The 21,635-nt window shown below is 41.8% G+C and overlaps 1 protein-coding gene across 1 annotated transcript in view; it reads left to right on the top strand.

The window, feature by feature from the left end:
- Window positions 1–21,635, top strand: part of LOC146798095 (cytochrome P450 2G1-like) — an 899,064-nt gene that overhangs the window by 177,904 nt on the left and 699,525 nt on the right. The window contains exon 3 of the mRNA XM_085625314.1: window positions 11,464–11,613. Within this exon, the coding sequence (XP_085481440.1) occupies window positions 11,464–11,613 (150 nt within the window). The remainder of the gene's footprint in view (window positions 1–11,463; window positions 11,614–21,635) is intronic.

The following is a 21,635-nucleotide window of genomic DNA, read 5'->3' as shown; positions in this document are numbered from 1 at the left end:
ACGTCAAGTAATCTTAGCTTGGTGGGGCACACCGACCGTCCCGGACCATGTGGCATGGCTACATAAGCTGTGGTTAACACTGGCAATGGAACAATTGTCAAGGGTGGCGGCTCACAAGGAGAAGAATTATAGTGACCTTTGGTTTCCATTCATTCAGATACTCTCAACTGAATTGCGGGAGGCCACTTGCCCCCACTGTTTATGTATCCTGAAACTCCTCCCTCACTGGAAGGAAAAATTAATAATAATAAACACATTTATAAAGTGCATGGTTACACTGACTAGTGTGTCCCCGCGCTGCGGTGCAAAGACGCACATATTCCGGACAGGGCAGAGAAAGCAGAGACAGCTTAAACATCATCTCCTTTCGGAAGATACTCTCCGAAACCTCCAGCCGGAGCCCCAGGGGGAGTTTATTCCATTGCTTTGCTGCTAAGAAACAAAAGGAGCGACCACCCATCCTTGCTCTCTTGATAGATGGAATGCTGACCTGCCCCGTCCTGCTGGATCTTAGTTGACGGGTCGGGGAATAGGGGGTTAGTAGATCATGCAAGTAGGTGGGCCCCTTTCTTTGTAGGATACGATGGCTGACACAAAGAGCCTTAAACAGAATTTGCTCCCTTACCGGAAGCCAGTGAAGGGAAGCTAAGGCCTTATTAGAATGGGCTCTCTTGGGTAACATCAGAATGAGACTCGCTGCTGCATTCTGGATACGTTGGAGTCGCTGTATACATTTTGTATTAGCTCCCAGATAAAGTGAGTTTCCATAATCCAGGCATGATGTCACCAGAGCATGAACCATTGTATTCCTAGCTGCAATTGGCAGTACATCTAAAGTCTTCCGGAATCCACGCAAAACTCCAAAACATGTTCCTGCCACTCGTCTAGTGTGGTTCTCAAAAGAGAGCTTGGTGTCCAGCCACACCCTTAGGTTCCTAATCTGCTCACAAGGAGAGGGGGTTGGTCCTAGTGTCTGAGGCCACCATGCCGACGACCAAACCGATGGCGCTTTGCCTATCACCAGCACCTCAGTTTTGTTACCATTCAGTTTAAGGCAGTTGTTAGCCATCCAGGATGCCAGTTCTTGTAGGCACGTCGAAAAATTGATGGCTTGCTTCTCATGTGCTTGTGTTAGGGACACCACCAATTGATAATAGGACACAACACTGACCCCAAATTTTTCAGTAATCTCTGCCAAAGGAGTGACGTAGAGATTAAACAGGGTAGGGCTGAGAATGGAACCTTGTGGCACCCCTTGTTTCAGCTTAATACTTTTAGAATGGTAAAGTCCCATTGACCTTTATACCAAAAGTAGCCAAGTGAACAACTCTCACAGACTGATGGGAATGGATAAACGTGCCCACTTGCCTAGGTCAATGCCATTTGGTGGTGGAGGGCAATCATTTTTCATCTATCTATTTCTCTTACTCGTTTTTTCTTTGTTTTGTTTGCCTTACGAGATTCATTATTGCTGCCGGCCCCCTGGGTTGTTGGCATACAAGCTGTGTAATCTACTTAATGTTAACAGCTGCCCGCCCAAGGGTTTAAGGCAATTAGCTGTGTTTGAATTGGGGATCTTTCAATAAACAGAGTGGTTCTATTAAAGCAAACAGTTTAAAAGGGCAAGTATACACCCTTAGCCTTAGGTCTGACTTATCACGAGCAACAGTAGGAGTTGGGAAAACATATGGAGGAACTTAAAATGCTAAGAGCAAAAGCACAGCTAAAATGTCCTCCACCACTCCAGGTGAAGTTTAACAATAGCATATACAATTTTATAGATCAAAAAGAAGTGGTCACTTTAAAAGGGAGAAGTAAAAAAATATATATTAAAAAATGATTAGTAAACTAACTAAGGAGTGGGAGTTTAAATTGGCAGAAAGTGTATGCCCAATCAGAGGCAAAGGAGGGCTTCCCACCTTAACAGGGAGGGGCGGGAGGGTGTAGAACATTTGGTGGGAAGCAGAATGTAAAAGATAAAAATGCTCAGAGTAAGCAATAGACAGCAGTCTTAAAAGTGGAAAGTATGGGAAGGTAAAGGCAACATCAATAACAAACAGCATAAACATGATTAAGGACCATACATTAATCACATTATCCTAGAATGTAAATAGTCTAAAGGTGAGAAAGAAGCAGCAGAAGATAATACTACTTTAGGAGACTCATTTATATTTCTTTATTGCCATTTATTATTTTCATACAGGATACAATATGACCATCATGGCAATGACATGGTGCACAGGAAAAAGTAAATAAACAGTCTTACCAGACAATAATTCAGTTTAATTCCATAACCCTTCCCACTCAAGCCACCCCCTGAAGCTTTCATGTACAAACTAGTTCCTATCACGTGAGAACATCCCTTCCCACTCTTTAGTGATTTGTCTCAGTGGGCATATGCGCATCTCTTTAATAGGTTAGGGCTGTGGCGCCCAGCAGAATCATTTATTAAGAGAGGAATGCATGGACCTTCTAGTGGCTCAAAAATGAGTCCAATTCACCTGCATGGATGAATCATGTTGAACCAAGGGGGTAGCGATATCTATATAAGTTAACTGAGAAATAGGACTGTTGGGACAACAGTTTATTATGAAGCCATCATAGAAGATCATGAGCCTTTTAGTAAACTAGTAGATGAGTTCTTAAGATATACATGAACCGATAATAATTGGAGGCAACTTTAATGTTCGCTTAGTCAACAGTTTAAATAGATCCTCAAAGCGTACGAATGTAAACTCCTCCAGAACACATGTATACCTAAAATCGATAATAAAAGAGTAGGGGCTTATGTGATGAGAGTGAGACTTGGACAGTCAAGGGATTACAAATTTCATAATAAAAAATATGTAGGTCAGGAATACTGTTTTCTGGAGGGCAAGATGGCCGCGGACGGGCTGGGCTGAGCAGTCCCTGTTCATACCTCTCCCAATGTTAGTAACCTAGTGCCCTGAGACATGCACTGGTGTCGGTAACATCTTCCCCCTAATGGCCTTGATCAGTTTCTGGCATACAAACCTACTGGCGCTGACTCAATATTCATCTAGAGTGCCGAAACTACCTATGCAACTTGAGCTGATTTGGCTGAAGGAAGCTCTTGAGAGGGCTTGGATAACTTGGGAGAATACGCTGAGTACGCTGAGTATCCTGACACTGCGCTGCAAAAGACTACACAAGATGCCTCCGCGCCCCGCTAAAATGGACAAAGGGAAGGAGAAACATAAGGAGAATCGACAGTTTGAGAAAAATCCTCCGGGGGAACTAGACAAGGAGACGCCGTTGACTTCAAGGGACCTAGGAGCAATTCGGAAGACAACGACTACACAAAGGCCTAAGAAGATTGAGACACGGAGGGGAGAAAAATCTGTTGTAAGCACTCTCACGGGCTCAGCCAGTCGGGCAGATGGAGCCACCGAAGCGCTGAACTCAAGATCAACACAGCAGGAGGATGATGTCGAGAAGAAGACGGGACCAGGAAGGGGTGAGAAAAAAAGCAGAGTGACCCCCCTCAGGCAACCTACTTTATCAGAAGTCTTCTCCACACAATCCGCAGCAATCCGAAGCGAAACCGGCAGAGAGGGAAACAGCGGCAGCCTCAGCCTCAGCGTCCTCGAGGACGTGGGAAGCACGTCAAACACAGACGCCCGTGTTGCTCAGCAACAGCTGCACCAGCAGTCTAGCAACAACGCTGGAATCTCGAAGCAGCCATCACCTCAATCGGTTTTGCTACTGACATCCGAGAGTATTGAGTGCACTGAGGAGTCCCAGGCAAGTAAAACTAACATACTTGTGAAGCAGGGTGCAAATGCAGAGATGATGGAGGCAATTTTGTTGCTTGAGGTGGAGCTAGGAGCTCCTAAGGCCCCTGAATTGGTGCAAAAGACTAAGGGATTCTGGCCCACAGCTACAGTTGAAAAATATATCAACCCAGCAATGGAGACAGGACGGCTTGGGTACAAGGAGCCAGAGTCAATTGAGAAGAGCAGTATTGGTGAGGCAGATGGGGAGACATTTTTTTCTCTCAATGAAGATTCGGACTCCCTCTCTTTGCAGCACAGTGAGGCGAGCATAGAGGAGAGCACAGAGGGAGAAGAGGAGGTGGCGAGATCAGGGGAGGATGAGCTGACGGATTCTAGCTCGACAGGGGGCGATGACAACGATTTATGTACAGGAAATGACTCAACTTTAAGGAAAAGGCAGATTAAATTAAAACCAAGCAGTCAACAGGCTGGGCTTATGGGAAGCACTGAGAGAGGATTAGCATGGGATTACCTGGGAACTTCCCAAACATATCAGGAGGAGGAACCTGCCGGAACACCGAGCCAGAACATACCCTCCAGCATCTTGCTCAATATGCTTAAGCAGATGCAGGCAGAAGCTAGGGTTGCAAATCGGAAAGCAAGACAAGATGCAACAAAAATTCAAGTCTCACTGAGAAAAACAAACAAGTTCTACGAAGATCTGGTTGGCAGAGTGGCGGAGGTCGAGGAGCGCACGAATAAGCTAGAAGATGATTTTGGAAATTGGCAGACTTCCAGAATGGAGCAAGTAAAGGTCGCAGAAGACTTGCAATGGAAGCTGGAGGATTTAGAAAACCACCAAAGGCGGAACAATGTTCGAATTTTGGGCGTGGCGGAGGGGATTGAAGGACAGGATATAAAGCGCTTCGTTGTTAACCTACTAAGAGGGGCTTTCCCAGAGTCTCAGTGGCAGTGGGACAGGGAGATTCAGAGAGTGCACAGGTTTCCTTTTACGTTAAAAAAGGGCTTCGAGGCAGATGGGGGTAGGAAGGCCTCCTTTCCGCGAGCGATCTTAGTCTATTTTGGCAATTATCTTATTAGACAGGAAATCATTGAGAAAGCTAGACCTACAAATAAGAGATCATTTGAAGGCACCTCCTTTTTTGCAAGGCCGGATTTCTGCCATGTTACCGTTGAACGGAGGTGGAGGATGAGGCAGTTGATCTCAAAATTTCAGGAGTTAGGCTCAGAGGCTTACTTAATGTTTCCTGCGAAATTGAAAGTAATCACTCAGGGAAGAGTTAAGATGTTCTTTTATGAGATTAAAGCTCAGCAGTATCTAGATGATGTGAAAAAATAAGATGCGCAGGGAGGGAAGGTTCTTTACTACTATTCTGGGGGACAGAAATCTTTGCGGTCGAACATAGGGGGGCGCTAGATGATTGAAGGTTGAAATATAGTGTTTGTGATGGAGGAGGGAGAGGGGTGCGACTCTAGCGACTCTAGCAGCCCGAAACCGGCTACATATAGGTCTGACTGACCTATTTGCCTGTGTAGGGGAGGGTGGGGGTGGGGATCAAGGGAGGGGTGGGGAGGGTGGGGAGGGTATTTGGGCGGGGGGGGTCACTAGGGGGTCCAATAGGGATAACATTTTGTGTTTTTCTTGGTTTAATAATGCACACTTTAATGCACAGATTTGCTAATTCTTTTTTGACGCTTATGATCATACTTACGCTTATGTTTAATATTCGGTTGAACAGATGTAAGAATTCCAACGACCTCCTGTAATGCCTTGTAAGATTGCCTCAATTAATGTGTGTGGTTTGAATAATTCCGCGAAGAGAGCAAAAGTAGCAGGGTTGTTAAGAACTTTGAAATTGGATTTAGTTTGCCTTCAAGAAACCCATATCCAAGCATCACAGATTTATTTGCTAAAACAGCTTAATTTTGATGTATTAGCTGCTAGCAAACAGGGGACTAGAACTAGGGGGGTTGCAATACTAGGGAGGAAACACGAGGTGGTGATACACCGAAAAAAGGAGGACCAATGGGGGAGATGGGTTATTGTCGAACTGAGTATAAAAGGGGTTAAATTTACAGTAGGTACAATATATGGCTCCACTGAAGACGACCCAGATGTCTGGCAGTTTATGGATTTGGAACTAGCCCAGTGGCCAGAACCCATTGTACTCTGTGGGGATTTTATCATCCATGATCAAACGAGCTCCTTTACAGAACCCGGGGGGAGCTATGTAGGGAGGAAGAGGAAGACATTTAAAGCACTGGCTAGTATGGCCCAACATAACTCCCTTGTGGATCCATGGATTAAGCTGCATCCCTTTATGGATGGTAGTACCTATTTTTCGGCTCCACATAAAATTTTAGTGAGACTGGATTATTTCTTGGTGTCTAGTTCTATTATTTCCCATACAAAAATAGAAAAACAGCCCAGAATCCTTTCTGACCATAGTCCTCTTGTCTTAACATTAAATACTATGAATATAAAAGTTAATAAGCCCCAGTGGACGTTTGAGCGTACATTGTTAAGTGATAGGGCATATCAGAAGCATATGAAGTCTTGGATATTGTTCTTTTGGGATAATAATAGAGGTACTGCACCCCCGGGGGTGGTATGGGATTGTTTTAAGGCGGGAGTGAGGGGAGAAACCCTGAGCTACGTATTGGCTAAACAAAAAAAAGACCAAAGTCATTTAGAGGATATAAGACGAGGACTGCTTGTTGCAGAGGAAAATCTTGCCAGAGCTATAACACAAGGTCTCCCACTCGAGCCCTTCTTGATCAACTTAATTGCCCTCAAAGGGGATGCTACTGAGGGCATCAGCGCGAAAGCAGCTGAAAAATATCTGGGGCATAAACAAGACTCTTACGAATTAAGCGAGAGGATCGGGCACTTTTTGGCTGTCAGAACTAGGCAACGTACTGCCATGGCAGATATCAAGGAAATTCAGGATAGCCAGGGGAATTTAGTTTCAGATCCCGACCTTATCCGGGAAGTATTTCGGGAGTTTTATGCCAAATTATATACCTGTGAGGAAGGGAGTACTCTAACAGAGGAAGAGGTGGATAGTTATTTAAGAGATATCTTAGCTCCCTCTCTGTCTGCACAGCATAAAGTGGGGCTCGATGCTCCTTTCCATCTAGAGGAGTTTAAGAAAGCAATCAAGAGCCTCCCTTCAGGGAAAGCGGCAGGGCCAGACCAAATTCCGGTAGAATTTTATAAAGTTTTCCAAGACAGCTTAGGTGATGATATGTTTAACATCATGTTACTAACACAACAAGGGGGTTCTCCTCCCGAGTCTTGGGGAGCGGCGGATATTATAGTCATCCCCAAAAAAGGTAAACCTCCGACACTCCCGGGCTCATATAGACCCATAACTCTTATGAATGCCGATATTAAGCTCTACTCCAAAATGCTGGCAACAAGGTTAGCAGGCGATATAGAGCAGTTGGTAAGCACATCCCAGCATGGCTTCATACCTGGCAAGGGAACTACTCAGCACGTCAGGACACTCATAACGGTGTTTGACGCCGCGGAAACCCTGGGCGACCCTGTGGCAGCGTTGTTGTTGGATGCCTAGAAGGCTTTCGACAGGGTTGCCTGGGGCTTCCTGTGGGCAGTTTTGAGATGGAGCGGTATTGGGGAAGGCTTCATAACAGCTGTCCGAGCCTTATATCAATGCCCAATAGCTAAAATTAGGGTAAATAGAGGATATTCAGAATCAATTGTAATTTCTAGAGGGACGAGACAAGGCTGTCCCTCATCCCCCTTATTATTTGCGTTATTTCTGGAGCCCTTTTTGCGGAAACTGGACAGAAATAGAGAGATTTCACCAATTGTTTTAAACGGTCGGTCAATTAAAATCCTGGCGTATGCAGACGACGTTGCGATACTCACCCCGAATCCAGACTTAGCTATTATAGAGATTGAAAGGGAAGCTAATAAGTTTGGTAAAATATCAGGCTACAAGCTAAATAGATCTAAGACTCAGATAGTTATGAACGAAGCCATTTCTTGCACTGATTCTAGGGTGACTACTTCGGCGGCATACTTAGGGATAGTAATATCTGCAAAATTAGATACCCTTGTAGAGAATAATATAGCCCCTCTCCTTGAGAAAGTAAAAACAGATTTAAATAGGATCAACAAACTACATCTCTCTCTAGTAGGCTGTACCAACGTGTTAAAAATGAGTATATTGCCGAAATTTCTTTATTTATTTAGAACAATTCCGCTAATTTTCGAAGCCAAATGGTTTAATATACTGGAAGGTACTCTCAACAAGTTTATATGGGCCCACGGGAAAACTCGTAGGGCGTATAAATTTATGACCTTGCCGAGAGACAGAGGGGGGTGGGGAGCCCCGGATTTTAGACTTTATTACTTGGCAACTGCCCTTCAATATATGCAAGGTTTAATCGGAGGAGGGGGGATGCTTCAAAGAATAACTTCCGAATCTACAGATGTATATGCAATTCTGTTAGGACAAGATACAGAAAATTGCTTGTTATGTTTTACTGATTTTGGTTACCTTAGAAGGAAGCAATTTAAGACACTAAATGCGGCCATAAATGTATGGAAGACTTTTATGAGGAAGACGGGCCTTGGACGTTATAACAGATATCTTAAACTATATAAGAACAAGTCGCTCCCCTCAGAAGTTTTCTCGGATACAGTAATGGCCGAATGGAATAGAAAAGGAGTTAACCAAGTAGGGGATCTAAGAGAGGACGCGGGAGTGGTACAGTTTGAGGTATTGGTAAACAAATTTAAGCTAAGCAGGAGAGATTTTTTTAAGTATTTACAACTTAGAAGCTTTTTGGGTGAGAAACGTGGCGGCTCAGCAGGATATAACACAAATGACTTCCTGGAGATTTTAACCACGGGCGGCTATCACAACATTAGGTCAGCTTAAGCGATACTAGTCCAAACTAAAGTGGACGTTCTAGATAAACATAAGCGTAAGTGGGCAGAGAAGCTGGGAGGAGAAATGAAGGATTTCCAGGAGTCGTTGGACCTGGGGTGTAATATTCTATGCTCAGCCCCCCTACAATCACAACATTATAAAACCCTTTTTTCCTTATATCATACGCCTGCTAGAATTGCTAAATGGGGGGGTACAACTGGGATAAACTGCCCTCGATGCAGCGCATTAGACGCAGATTTACTTCACATGTTGGCCACTTGTCCACAACTATATACTTTAATCAGCGACATAGAGGTTTTTTTTTATAAAACTTTAGGGCTACAGATCTCCATGTCACCCTCGTGTATTTTGCTAGGCATAGACCGTGATGGAAGCAGAAATGCAGAGAGGGAATTTATCTTTGTGGCAATGGCGGTGTATAGACTAATCCTAGCCAGGGCTTGGCTAGACAAATCCCCTCCGTCTATGCAAGTATGGTTAGCAAATTTAATTTCTATATTTAATTTGGAAAAGCCAATCTATGCAAGAAAAGGTAGAGTGGGGAGAGCTCTAGGCATAAGAATCTGGGGGCCCTTAGCGCGGTGGAGGGACGGGATAGGGTAAACTGGTAAATTGGTAATTTGGTAATTTGGGAATATCTGATCTAGGGATCGGCGAGAGCTATACTGTTTTGATTATACGACACCTGTTTTTTTCTTCTATTATTCGTTTTCTCGTTTTTGGATATTACCTAAAGGATCATGTTGTGAAAATGAATATATGAATGTATTAAATGTGCATCGTTGAAATTACAAAATAAAAAAATATTATAAAAAAAAAAAAAATATGTAGGATTAAGTACTTCTTAATAGATAAAAAATAGTTGATGATGTGAATTAGGTAAAACACCTCACAGCCCAGTTATTGGGTCACTATGCAATAGCTGTATAACTAATGTTGTGACAGAGCTTACGTGTACATAGATGGACAATGAAAAGATCTAGGGGTAGTTAAAGAATTATAAACAGAGACAGAAGATTACTGTGATAGGAATGAAGGCAAAGCCCGAGCAATATTGTATGTGATTCATTTAACGTTTTCATTAGGGGAAATATTAGTAGCATTTCTTCTCATAAAAACAGAGAAGACAGGAGTGTACACTCCCAAATAAAGAAAAAAAATGAAAGTTGTAGAAGGAGTATTAAGAAACCAGTTACTGGATGAAAGCAAAAGGGCTGTACTCATGAAAACATGTAGACCGTTTCGAAAGTAGTATCACTGTTCTTCCCCGTTTTAATCATACTGTCTGGAGAGCGGAATAAAACAAGGTTTTCCTTCCACACAGGTATTTTTAACATCTTAAGAACCCCTCCAACTCCTTTCCTTCATCATGTTGTGCAGACTATACAGTGCTCCTTTGTAAGTCACAGGTAGCATGCCCCGTTCCGCAGCGAAATGGGGAAAAACCAATGATGAAGCATGCCACCAAAGGTAAACCCTGGTGGGTGAGGGTTATACAACAAAACGACTTGTGCTTTTTTCAGAATAAGGGAATCAGCCAACATGCTTGAGTAGGGCTCCAGTTTTTTAATGTACTTGCAAATAAGGAGAATGGGCCCTCCTCTGTAAATACCTCTTTTCTCCCCCTTCTTTAAATTAATGAAAACACTACAAGACACAAAGAACAATCTCATGAATAATCTGAAATACAAAACTAACAAAAGATTGGAACAGAGTAGAGCAGCGCATTTTGAATATTGAGAAAATTGTGGGAAACTTCTGACATAGATAGCTGAGTTGGACCAGAATAGCATACATGATTATATGAGCAAGATTCAGGGACATTGCTTAAGAACAATAATGAAATAGAAGACACTTTCTTAAGGATTTATCAGGAGCTCTGTGCAACAGTTGTCGTAACTGATGAGGTAAAATTGGAAAGATGGCTATCATCTTAATATCTTCCGAAGGTAGATCCGAGGCAGAAGGGGGGCTTAACCTCATGATTCAGGGATATAAAATAACCGAAAATATGCTATATAGAGGATGTGTTGTGTAACCAAATATTATGGTCCTATATTGCCACTGAGGTGCTCTTGTGAGATCATAAGCCAAGTAGTTTGTAAATGTCACCATAAACTGGAAAGGCAACATAGGACCACAGTACACATGTAACATGTTATGTATTTTTATACTGCATTTTTATTGTAGAACATTTATCTCGAAAAAGTGGTTGATTTTATTCCAATAGGTAAATACTTATTGAAAACGATCAGTTAAATATTGGAATATATTATTTTTTCGTATATAGAAAAAAGATGATAAAAAATACTTAAATATGTAGTTAAGAATGTAGACGTTTTGAAAATCACTCTGCTTTGTTAAAAAAAAGTTTTTCTGTAGAAGGGACAGTATTGTTCAAATGATTCTCTTAATGCTGCAGCTAACAATGGGCACTGTTTTGAATGACAACGTTTAGGTTTAATTTACCTTTCATATTTATGACATATTGGCTATTTATTGTATGTATGATGATATGTGTTCATCTGAGATGTTAAAAAAATGCAATGATAATAACTTTGGTGTAAGGCACCAAGGGAAAGTAAGGAGGCCACCATGAGGATGGCTGAACAGGAATGAGAATGAAACCACCTGCAGTAAACTTTTGTTGCATGGTACCCGATTAGTGGAATTCTGTGATTTTCATAATAAAATCATTTCTTTGCAAAAACAGTTCATTCTAACCTAGATTCACTCGTCATTCTAGTGGCTCATGTTACACATTTTTCTTTGCTCTTCAGGCATTATTTTTTCGAACGGTGAACAATGGAAGAGTCTGCGTCGGTTTTCTATCATGACTTTGAGAAACTTTGGAATGGGCAAGAAATGCATTGAAGAGCAGATTCAAGAGGAGGCATGTTTTCTGGTGAAGGAGCTCAGAAAGATGAAAGGTTTGATCTTTGTGAAAAATTATGTTTCCAACATATTTGAAAATAATTTTATGTTGCATGAGTTTTTCTGTATGGATCAATATTCATGATTTTATCCCTTCAGTTCAGGATATCTGAACTCTTTAAAAACCGTGTTCAACAGTAGAACTGTATTATGGGTAATTGTATAATACAGCAGGAACCCATGTGCTGACCCAGTAAGGATCCAAGGGACTCCCATGCTTTATCACACAGTGTGTAAAAGCTAGTTTCAATTGGAGTGTTTTTGTGATGTGGGGAAATTAGTGACCCTAACTATGTACCAATGGGTCAGTTCACAAAATCCTACATCACAATGGTTGCAATTTGAACAATCTCACAAATAAGCGTGAAGTACATTACCAATTGCGACTGATACTAATAGAGCATATTACAGAGAAGTAGCATGCAAGGGTAAACATGCCACTATGGGGCATAAGTATCATGAAACCGTTCTGTGAGTCCTTAATAGCAAATTATACCGATTCGCTATTACGGACTCGAAAAAGGCAATGTATGTAGGTTTCGCAATAATGTAAATGTCCAATATTTGTAAAGCGCAGACAATTACCTGAAGGTATCAAGGCGCTGGGGGCCCTCGGGAAGTTTAAGCGAGCTATTGCCCAGAGTCACGGGCACTGAGGACCGAATCGTGAGCCCCTGGGTTCCAGTGTCAGTTGCCCTGGCCGCTGCGCCACACATCTTCCTCCATAATAATTGTGATTCCTACATATTCCTTAATTGCGAATCGCAATTAAGGAATACCTTCCCATTCATTTCTATGGGCCTAGAGGCACATAAGAATGAATTGGAAGGTATTCGCAATTTGCGGGTACCCATTAGGTACTCGCAAATTGCGGATGCAATGTCAAGGGTGCAAGGATGTCAAAAGGACACGCTGTTGCACCCCGCAAATATGCATGTGTGCACATGTGGTGCACACACATGCCCTAAGGGTATTTATGTGCGCCAAATGGCAATTTGAAGAATGCAAAAAAGTAAATTTTTCTAGGAAATAGTTGCGATTTCTCAAGGCAAATTCGCACAACTTGGGTGCACCCAGAACTGCATTTAAGGAATCACAATTTGTGATTCCTTAAATGCATTTGCAAAATAGGGAAGCACAAAGTTTGCCATTCCCTATTTGGCGATGACCTTTTGGGATGATACATCCCAAAAGGCTTTTTCCTGTTTGCAAACGGGACGATTCTGAGAATCGGTCCGTTTGTGAACGGGAAAAGAGCTCGATACATATGCCCCTATGTCTTTGATTGTAGTTAAATAAAGACAACCTTTAAAACAAATGCATCCTATTCTCCTTAAAGGAAACTGCATTGCATGAAAAACACAAGTATTTTTGTAAAAGGTCTAACTAAGAGGTTCCTGAAAATATTTTCAACAGTCACAAAGGGGAAGAGGTTTAAAGGGGACCCATCCCATTTTGCAAGTGGGTCACAGACCATTGATATATTGCATACCTATTTGATATTTTAAGGGACTCTCTCAAAATGCACCTTCCAAATAGGGAATCAGTATCCAGTCAACTAAAGAAATGGTTCCTATTTCTGGCCCCAAGTTAGTTTTTGGCAATGAAAAATTCAGTTTGCTCAGGTTTGTGTTTTTATGTCGGTATTATAGCCCCTTGAGTCCCATTCTTTATTTTGAATTCAAAGGGAAAGATCCTTTACAACTGCTGTAAATGTATTGCAGTACAGGATGAACATGTTTTCCAACATGATTGACAGTTTGTGGTACTGAACTGTATGTGGCTTATATAACTTCAAACAAGGTTGGCCGAATTGTTCTCTTAATTAAATTCCCAACAGAAATGCATGACCAGTCTTGCACCCCAGTGCTTTGGGGTCAGTTTTCACAATTTCTCATATATAATTATTTTAAGAGACAAACGTTATGGAATAAACCAACATTTTTTAATGCCTCTTGTTCTCCTGGTCTATTCACCTGTTTATGTCAACAGAAAAACAGGATCAGATCATCAAAGTTGGCTATTGGTTATGATATCATTATGGTCTATAGACTTGCAAATCAGTTTGAGCTTTATTTCCAGTGTGTAGAGTAACTGCCAGGTCAATTACATTCTGCTGAATAATTTTGACAATGGGTTTGGTAATGGTCATAGATACAGAATGCAGGAATGTAGGTTCACTCTACTGAGCACCAACATTGTTATGGGCCTCATGCAATGTTTCTTAATGGTGCCCTCCGTGGTGCAATCAGGGCCAGATACTCAATATTATATATATTTCTTAGGTGCCAAGAAAGGAAATTACCAGAAGAGGCCATTATACTATTTTAACTCAAATCCTGAAATTCTCAACCCTCAGTGCTTCACATATTTTTGCGTTGGTAGGACCTGCATTCTTATTCAGTGTTCCTTTATTGCTAGAGGTTGTAAATTACCCCAAATTAGTCCACTAATCCTCATGAAATAGCATTGGTTTCTGCCTCCAATAATTGAATGCAAGTCTGTAAATAGCAGTAGCCCACCAGCTAGGTTTTTCTTCATTACATGCCTTTTTACAATATTGGATGATGGATTAACCCAGATCAGTTGACTGGGGGTGAGTGTTTGATTTTCTCAAAAGCTCCGTTCATCATCCCCTTTGGTATCGCTTTGTTAGCCCTAAGTTGGCAGGTAATGCCCAGACGTGGGTCCCTTGCTCACTTTGCCACTAGATTCAAGATAGCCTGGTTGATGAGGATAATGAACCCGAAACCGGTCCCAGGATGCTTGTTTCCGGCCCAGGGAAGACATTGCATGGCAGTTCGGGCTGGACTGTTCCCATGAGGCACAGGGTCAGACTGATTTGCAGATGGCCATGTCTGAACTGGGGTGGTGGAGTGAGCTAAAGAATGATGATGGATTAAACCCAGATCAGTTGGCCGACCCAAAAGGTAGGAAGAAACCAAATGCCCCATGGTTTTCTGAGGAGCGTAAGGAGCTCCACTGGCAACGTAGGAGGCAAGAGTGGAGATGGAGACTGGCCTCACAGCTGGCAGTCAAAATCAAACTAATTGAGCTCATTCTCAAATACAGAAGTAAAATCTAAATATCAAAATCAGTATACTTCTCCCAGAGGATAAGGTCAGCCATAAATGTACTAAAAGAACTTTCTAAAACAGTATTCACCCTTTTGTCGCCTCCTATGTACAAGGTGGTTGAAAACTCCCATGTCTTCTTAAATAAGGTGGCAGAGTTCTTAAAAAATAAGAGCATGAAGATCTATGCTAATTTCCCAATGATACTGGGATATTGTTGCCTTTCAGTGAGGAAGATGGGGCTCCTGAGCAGCGTAACACCAGTTGTTTAGCCAGGTTCTCACTGCTGACTATGGCTAAAATCAAAACCCTATTAATTGGCACCCTGTCAGGTTCACCTGATGAACCCTGTCCACCCAGGGTCCTGCGGTTGGATCCGGACCTTATGGCAGAGGCCTTGGTGATGATCTATTTGGAGGTCCTGGATTCAGGGGTGTACCCACATGACTGCAAGGAGTCTCTTGTCATTCCTTTGAAGAAGAAGCCTGAGGGACACTCCAGTGATTTGAAAAACCTATGCCCTATTTCCTTGTTGCCTGCTCCTGCGACAATCTTGAGGAAGCATTTAAACTTGGAACTAGCTAAGTATCTCCTAGATCAAGAACTCAGGGACCCCTCTCAGAAAGGGTTTACAAGAAATGATAGCACTGAATCAGCGCTTATACCTACTACAAATTATATTTACAGACAAGTGGCTCATGGAGGTGCAGCCATTCTGGTTTTGCTAGACCTGCCAGCAACCTTTGCCAACATATCTCCACTGCTGTTTGTTGGAAGAGCTGAAAAAGGCTGGGCTACAGGTTGTGGCCCTTAAACAGTTGGATTCTTACCTATGGGATTGAATGATAACCGTTAGCTGCAGAGACGTCAGAGCAGCACCCTTTCAGTTTTCCTGTGGGGTTTCCCAAGGGTCGTCCTTAAGTCCTACCCTATTTAACTTGTATGTTACCCCTCTGGAGAAACTAGTACCCACTTTTGATTTCCAGGTATCATCTTATGCAGACAATACCCAGATCATTGTCTCCATCTATGATGACTGGGATGAGGAAGCGGACAGGTTAAGGGCGTATATGCAGGAGATCATCAGATGGATGAGGGAGAACTGGCTTAAAATGAATGGTAAAAAATTAGATCTTGGTGTTTGGAGTTTTTAGCTCAATCTGGAGTAACTGCTTGTGGCCAGAAACATGTGGAATCTTGCCCATCCCAGCGGTAGCGGCCAAAAACCTGGTTTTGAGTTTCAATAACACCTTGTCTTTCAACACCCAGATTAATAGAAAGGTGAGCTCTTGCTTTTGGATGATTGGGATTTTGAAGAAAATATTGCCTTTTCTTCCTACAGAGCTCTGGGTGTCAGAGCTCATTGCACTTAGCACCTCCTGCTTGGATCACTGTAACGTACTGTAACTAAATGTCAACCAATTCTTTTTAAACAAGCTCAAAACCATCCAGAATACTGCTTCTCACCTGGTCCTGGGAATATTAAAACTCTTCGCAGTCAGGGAAGGACGGAGATCCCTTTGTTGGCTACCAGTAAAGAAGTTAGTGTCTTTTAAACCTCTCTGATTGATGCACAAAGATCTCTGTTCTCAGGAATCGAGTCATCTCAGGACAGCCCTAAATTGGTATGTCCCTAGGAGACCTCTGTGAACTGCTAAATGAAATGAGATGGTGGTACCTTGGTGTAAGAAGGCTAGGTGAGGTGAACATTCCTTTAATGTGGCAGCTGCAGGCTTTGGAACTTCTTTCCTGAACATATCAGGAGCCTTAATTTACACAGCGCTTTGATGCCTTTTGGTCTAACGCGCTCTACAAATGCTACAAAATACAAATTCCTGCAATTAATAAACCTTTTTTGCCAATGAAAGTTCAGAATGTTAGATTGTATTGCATTTGGGGTATCAGTATTTAGAGGGTATGGTCAGTACTTCATCCTTTGCTGGTCCACATGTAATCATAGCCTCTGATACAGTGCATTATCTCAACCTTGTTAAACATTTATCACGTAAACATGAATGGTAAAAATCAAAAACTTTCTCATTTGTGCCCAGAGTTAAATAGAAGACTAGAACTTACTTAAGGATGTGCAGCTTTCATTGGAGAAGAAGTCTTGAATGCAATCCCGCTAAGGATTCCGCTTTTTATTGCTACATGAATAGAGTGGGATCTTCCATTGGTAAGAGTTGATGTAATGCCTCTGCACGCATGTAAGAGCACAGCGGTTCCTTGCAGGTAGCAGAGGGCCCTTATATAAGTTTCATGACTCAGGATTATGGGATAACATGGAGAATATTGATCATGGGCTTCTTCATGTGATCATGATTGCCATTATTACCAGTAGAAATAGGAGCGTGACCGTATAAAGTGTACAGTGCAAGATGGAGGTCACCCCAATGGGAATCACTTGAACTTCCCAATCCAATAGGTGGCAGAGTGTCTTCCGATGAGGTTAGTTCTTGTTTTTGGAGCACAAAAAGCAGTCCATGGAACAGATGGATGCTTTGCAGCACAATTTGTTCCTCGATTTTTGTCCATGACAGTTCTTGGCAGCTTAGGTCATTCCTTGTCAAGCGTGCACTAGTTTTGTGGATCTTTTTCTAATAAGTTTTGGATCAACTTTTTTGTGGTACACCTGAGGATCGACCTATTATTCTGCTTGGGTCTTTTTTCTCTAGTCTGCTGTCAGTTGGAGTTTGATGCTTTATTAGTTATCACCAATGCAATCAACATCATCCATCAAGATAGATACACATTACCAAAGAAGATATTTTCTAGGCCCAGGCACTAGTATCAACTTCCTCTTCTTGTCCTGAAGAGTCTTCGATGTTCTTTGTAAAGCCCCTGCTCATCTTGGATTTGGATTATGGAGGAAAACATCAATTTTCCTTTGATTTTTTCATTGTTTCATTTTGTTTGTTTATTATAAGTTGACCTGGTGTTTGGAGCAAGGGAATGCAGGCAGAACCAAGAGGTTTTGGATAAATCATGTAACATGTAACATCAATTAATTTTTGGGGACAGTGGAGGCCTGGAGTTATAAATATATTTCTTCATTCTCCTTGTACTTTGTGCATGTTGCCCAGATATGTTATTTTTCTTTGGTGTTTGACAGTTTGGGCCCTAGACTGCTATAGGTAACTGAAGTATCCTTTAATGCACTTTTTTTACTTACAATATTATTTTTGCTAGAATTAGATTTTTTTTCCCGTTGCTTGTGGTTTGCCTTGAATTAATAGAAAATGTAGGATATTTTGTGTCTGCATGTGCCTGTTGGTGGCTTGGGTGCGGGTGGCTCCAGGAGTCCAGGCCATGTAGCTAGACATATTCTTTTGTTTTCAGCCAATTTTATCCCCATGTGCTTTCCCTCCATTTTGTGATGTAGTTCTTGTAAATTTGAGATGGTTGATTAAATTGATTTTCTGCAACTTTTCAAACTATTTTAATGGGCTAATTGATGCCTAGGAAGGTCTGTGTTTGTGTTATTTTAATCTTTTCTTACACTTTTCATGTTTCTGTGCTAGTATTATATGTTCTGTCTTGTTGATTTCTCTTACATTTTGCTGTTGCTTTACTGGTGGTGTCTATAGACCCACAGATGGATCCAGATCCATTTTGGACATATATTTGTGCATTTCTTTCCCTGAGGTGATAGCAAGAGTGTGTTACTGATGGCCATTTTGTGTCTGTTCTCAATGCATCCTTCTTTGTTTGCCTTGTGGGTGAACATCATTTTGTGGAGCTGGTGTTTGCAAGTCAAAGGCAGTCATTTTGTCTTTGTTCTCCAACATTCCTTGTTTCCTGGCCCTGTGGGTTACCACCAATTGTGGATACACTGTGTGTGCATTTGATTAATAATCATTGTGTACCACTTTTCAAAGCCTTTTGGTTGGCTCATTGATTGTTAGGCCATTCACAAACCTTCTTTTTAATATGGTTCTTATATTTTATTTGCGCTTGTAGCAAATTGTAGCAGTCTGTTTTTTAAATTAACGTAATCAATATTTGCCTGTCGTCTCTGACTAACGTAGGGCTCTCATGGACCATATGGGAGTCTAAGAGTTGGTACATCTTTACACTTAAACCACTTGAGGACAACAACGCAGGAGGCACAATTTGCTACAAGCCAGTGCTTCATAGAAAGCAACATAGATACTGGTGTGGGGAGGCACTGGCCCATCAGAGAAGGCAGCATGCAATTGTATGGGAACAGCATTGCTCTTATTGTCCCATCTACACCCGCAGCAAGCTGAGAATAGCACAAAGAAAAGAGGGATACTGTTACCACAAAGCATCCAATGAGCCTATCTGCTCCCCATAGGCCACTTGAGGTGGGGTCTTCACAAAGAAAAACAACAGACACAACCCACCCGCTATCAGGTCTATGTTCAGCAGTGATTCACTGTACCATCAAAGCCATAAGCTAGTCCATTTCTGCCATGGGAAGCTGATCAAAATGATAGCGATTGACGATTCTCATTTTTCTTTGGTGGAAGGAGATGAATTTCTGGCATTTATTGAAATTCACTGTTCAAAATGGAAGATTCAATGTGGACCTATTTTTAACTGTTGCTGTGCCAGCACTGTATGATTAGGTGCTGGAATTGGTTGGTGAGGCATTGAAGGAGAGCACTGTTTAGCCGGTCCAACTTGCAACAAACATATGTACCAGTTGTCAAGCTGCAGACTATTTGTAAATCACTGCTTACTCAGGGGTAGGCTTACTAACATTTGGATCAACACAAAGCAGCAAGACAACTTGCTGTGCTGTCTCAAATGGGGAGGGCAGGAATGCATTATATGTTCGTACGTGTGATGCATTCCTAGTTTGTCTCCCTGCTCTGATTCCCACAGCGTAGCCTAACGCCAGGGCAGGCACACTTGTATTGTGCCATGGTACAAGGGTGACTGCATTACAAGCAGGATTGTTTTTTTGCAGAAGGGGTTGTCTTCCTGCTCAAAACAATCCTCTATTGTATTTCCCTCTTTCCTTGTATGTTGCAGAATGCAGCATACATAGAAAAAGGAAAAATCAAGGAGAAATAAACATATTTATTCTCCTCATGTCTCAGCAGGAAGGCATAGCATTTTGGTGCATTCCCAGCTTTACTAATGTTAGTAAATATGGGAATTCACCAAAACCATTGGTGGATGAGTGGGAAAACCCTCACTATGCACATTGAATGACTTCCCAGGGCAGAGTATCGCAAGGCAGCAACTTGCACCACCTGGCATAGTAAATCTGATTTAAGGACATGCTTTTGCCCTTGCATTGCTTTGTTTGATGCAAAGGCATCACAGGCCCTTGATAAATGTGGCTCTTGGTCTCCTTCAAGGGAGTACAAAAAAGGCAAGCTGCTGGTTTCAAAGTTGCTGCTGAATTTCAAGTCACTCATTGACAGCAAACAGTTGGAATGTTTTCCATAAAGAAAGCACATTCAGATGCCAACATCTTGAAGGATTCAAAACAAATGTTTACAAATGGTTTACATCCAGAGGGCTCAGCATTTTATGCATTGCTACTGATAAGTACAGTAATATTGTCAAAGCCCTGGCTTACTGGAGATACTTCAGATCCTTTGTTTATTGCATCCAATTAATTGTGCAAGACTTCCCAAACAGGAAGAATGAGTCAACAACATACAAGTCACTTGTATTATTTCAACTGATTTCAGCTATTCCTTCAATTTCCTGAAGTAGATCAGGATCATTCAGCATGCTTAAAGAGTGCCTGTGGAAGTTCTTAAATAGACAGTCCCAACCTATTGCAATTTCTTCTTCTGCATTCGGCAACACTTGTTTGAGCAGTACAAACCTATCAATTAATATATATTCTAAAAATAGGAGAGGATCGTACTGCCAATGCCATAAGAATGACGGTTGGCAAATGGGGCTAATAGAGTGCCTGATTCAATTGCTAGTGCCTTTTGAGCTTTTTATATGGAAAGCCAGCAAGGAGTAGTGTACCATGAGACCAGCCATCCCATTGAGTCACATGATGCAGGAACATTTGTAAGAGGTGGACCAAAGATATGCTAATGTCAATGAAGATGCAGTTGTTTTGGTTCACAAATTAATCCTGTGCATAAAAATCAAATGCTATACAAAGATAATGTGCCTTCCAAATGTACAACTGTGCCACAATACTGAATTTACTGTACAAAAATGGGCTATCCACTTTCTTTCACTGTTGGATGTTTCCATTTACAAGAATTGGATTATCTGGAAAGTGAATGAACTGGAAGATAAAAGATTGCATCTTTTCAGGAATAGGAGATTTGAAACACTGTTTCAGAACACTGGAGAGCATGATTGAGGCTCAAAGTCAAAAACCATGTTGCAAGTGCAGCTGGTGTAGCAACCAGTGTTAACACAGCAACAATTTCCAAAACAGGCTTGCTACTAAATGTCCAACACTAACAGCATCACTTTCACCTCTAAATTGGTTGGTTTACAATGAATGTTCAATTGCTGAAATCAAGTGTATCAGGGCAGGAATCTCAGAAAGAGCAAATGTCAACTATGGCAACAGAGAAGCAGGTACAAAACTAGTTCTATGACCAAACAGAGATCAGGAATCACTGGCATATTGGGAATAGGAAAATAAATAATCGCCAGTACTGAGCAGGCTGGCAATACCGTATCTGGCATGTTCTGTGGCAAGCGTATTCTCAGAGCTTGTATTCAGTGCAGCTGGTGCAATCGCTACATTCAGAAGGACCAGCCTTTCTCCTTGAAATGTGGAGAGACTGATGATGATTAAAATGAATACATATTTCACCCCTAAATAGTATAGGGGTCCACAAGAAACAATAGTGGTTGAGGGTAATTTCTGAGACATCACAAGTGTGGCTAATGATCATCCTCTAGATTACCTCCCTGAATTTGAAAATAAGCTCTACTTTCAGGTTTGAAAAATTAATAATATAACATAAATGTCTGCTGTG

Source organism: Triturus cristatus, chromosome 9 (genome assembly GCF_964204655.1).
Source record: "Triturus cristatus chromosome 9, aTriCri1.1, whole genome shotgun sequence".
Taxonomy (NCBI): Eukaryota; Metazoa; Chordata; class Amphibia; order Caudata; family Salamandridae; genus Triturus; species Triturus cristatus.
This window is presented reverse-complemented; position numbering and strand designations above follow the sequence as displayed.